General features: G+C 38.7%; 1 protein-coding gene across 1 annotated transcript; it reads left to right on the top strand.

The window, feature by feature from the left end:
- The first annotated feature begins 959 nt into the window (after positions 1–959).
- Positions 960–2277, top strand: LOC100796384 (protein FANTASTIC FOUR 3). The gene has a single exon (XM_006605978.4). The coding sequence runs from the start codon at positions 1214–1216 to the stop codon at positions 2192–2194; it is 981 nt and encodes a 326-aa protein (XP_006606041.1). The 5' UTR covers positions 960–1213; the 3' UTR covers positions 2195–2277.
- Positions 2278–2796: the final 519 nt, after the last annotated feature.

Genomic DNA, 2796 nt, shown 5'->3' with positions numbered 1-2796 from the left:
CATTTGCCCCATAAGATTTTGATCATCATTTTGCATAAAGAGGGGAAATAATTAAGCAGTTACCATTTTTTTCAAAGGCTGCGTGCTGATGTTTCACTCCTCCTTTTTAACTTTCTCTGAATAAATTAACAATCAACCTAATGTTGGCCCTACATGGTATTAAAACCCTAGACAAAATTCAATGGATGGCCTTCAAAAATAACTTCACAAGATCCTGACTATAAACACAAAAGATATCGCTATCAAGCACAAATATGAGAATCCATGTGTGTTCTGGCCTTTTGTGACTTTCTTTTGGAGAGGAAAAGTAAAAAAGCTGGTTATTTTGCAGTCAAATAAAACCATCCTTCTCTCCGATTTTTTTTTTTTTATTTCCACATAAGGGCATCCTAAAAGCCCAAACTTTTGCAAATTTAAGATTGTGAGCAAGAAAAATTCTATATAAAAAAGTTATTATTATACTAGATAACAATGATAGGTAGACATAGATACTCAATCATATAAATTATAAACACTTATTTAACATCTCATTTATTTTTATAATTTTTATTTTAGATTGTTTCATATTACTTATCATCTCTGATTCACAAAAAAAATTATCATCTTTATACTTCTATCTATTCTATTTTTCTCATCTCTTGTGACAAATTTAAGGTAAAAAATATTTACAAAAATATTTATACATTATTTATCAATAAAGTCCTAATCAAACTCAGTTTGATGAATTGCGGATTCAATTTTTAATAACTGAATAATTTTTGTTGACTTTTTTTTATTAACGTATAGATTTCCATAAAATATTATTCTATTGTGTAACATCACGTCAGAAACAAAAATACTGTACTACCAAAAGTGAGAAATCTTCTTTTTTCTCATTCACTTCTTTTTTTGTGTGTATTGTGGTGAAATAAGAATTGTATATTTCAAGTGGGTCAAATGGCCCTCCCTTCCCTACTTCCCTAGGACACTTTTGGGGACTACAAATTCATTCCCACCCTCCCTCTCTTCTTCCCATGCCAATGCCAACCAAGTCTTCCATTCTCTCACTCTCTTTGTTCCTCCCTCTCAATTACTTGCTTGCAATACTCTAAAACGCCGTACTCACTTACCTGTGCTTCTTTTTTTCACTCCTCACAAAACAGAACACTCTGTTTCCCCTGTTTTTCACTTCTTTCTTCTTTTTCCACCTTTGAACATCTCAACAAGCCACCACATGGCTGCAATTGTGCACCACGGATTGCAGTCACACCTCGAGTCCCAACACGCCGAGTCAATAGCTCTCAAACTGAGGCTCCCTTCCTCAAAACCACCCCTCCCTCAACTCATCGATTTAGCCTTCAAACCCTCCTTCTGGGATTCAAATTCAACCATCAAACCCCACAACGAAGAAAACAACAAGTCCACACCCTCAAACCCCAACTCTTGGAGCTTCCTCGAAGCTCTCTCCAACATCACAAAAGAACCATCACAGAACCAAACCACCTACGTGCACCCTCAGCAGAAACGCTCCTCGCTGAGCCTCAGCCCAAAGAGCCTCCAACTCTGCACCGAAAACCTCGGAAACGAAAGTGGCAGCGACAGTGGCAGTGACAGCGATGAAAACAGCATTGACATGCTTTCTTCATTGAACGGGAATTCGGGGACAAGGGAACAAGCCCAACAAAGGCAACCTCGTCAACTTTCGACAGCGAAGAAAGCGAAAACCCAGAATTTTCCACCCCCTTTGACAACGATAAGGGGATCTGACTCTCTTCGTGTGAGACCCCACCGCGAAGATGGACGGCTAGTAATCGAGGTCACCAAGGTCCCACCTAGTCCCTCGTGCTTTCATGCTGAAAGAAGCCATGGCCGCCTTCGCCTCTGCTTTTTGACAAACCACACTCCAAGTTTTGACACGGAAGCAGCAGAAGATGACGTTGAAGAAAACGAGCCATTTGCCAATGAAAAAGAACTCGAAAACGAAATAAGTGGACAAGTAAAAGATACCAAAGAAGAACACGAGGAAACAGAGAACGAAACAGGGGAAGAAGAAGAAGAAGGGGGGGAGGAGGAATGTGTTGCATGTGGGTATGTGGAGAGTGATGTTATTATCATGGAAAAGTACGAGAGGCTGAGAAGTTGCAACGAAGGTGGTGACCACGAGAACTATGAATTTTTAAATTGGAGTGAGCCACGTTTGGTGGCTACTTCGTAAAGCTAGTTTAGTTAGCTAGCTACTACTACCTTGAGATTTTTGTATCTCTATTAATAAAAAATTTACATTTGTCTTTTTCCCAATTTCTCTTTTTGTCCTTTTTTTTTTTTTGGTGTTTGCTTTTACGTGATGAATCATTTAATTCCCCTGTTTTTCCATAAACTATGGTTCTGGTCGGCAGTTATTATAGTTACTCTGTTTCCGGGACACACGCGCAGAGGCGCGGCTTGTTTGGGAGAGTTTTTAATTTTAAGTGATTCAAACAAAAGCCACGTTTTGAATACCCGAGGTGAACGCAGGTTAATTTTGTTTCCATGAATGGATGTGTGATTCTAAGAATTTGAGAAAAGCGTTGAGGGGATGCTGTGGATATTGGGAAAGGAGACAAGGGTTGTTAACTTGTCATTAGTAGTAGAAAAACAGGATGGTGAAACTGATAAATGTTGGTGCAGAGTGGGTGTGGATGTCGCTGTATCAGTGGAATCTTATTGCCTGATAAAGGAAAAATAAATAAAGACCCAAATTAGCATTGGGGCCTGCTACTAATTTGATCTACACCATGTATAATAATAAAATAAAATAAAAGCAACAACCATAGAAGA

The sequence above is a fragment of the Glycine max genome, chromosome 20 (assembly GCF_000004515.6).
Source record: "Glycine max cultivar Williams 82 chromosome 20, Glycine_max_v4.0, whole genome shotgun sequence".
In the NCBI taxonomy this organism is placed as follows: Eukaryota; Viridiplantae; Streptophyta; class Magnoliopsida; order Fabales; family Fabaceae; genus Glycine; species Glycine max.
The sequence above is the reverse complement of the archived record's forward strand: the minus strand, read 5'-3'. Positions and strand labels throughout refer to the sequence as shown.

What these genes read in the sequence shown, in the direction of transcription:
- LOC100796384 (XM_006605978.4), top strand. Translation starts at nt 1,214, where the DNA reads ATGGCTGCAATTGTGCACCACGGATTGCAGTCACACCTCGAGTCCCAA.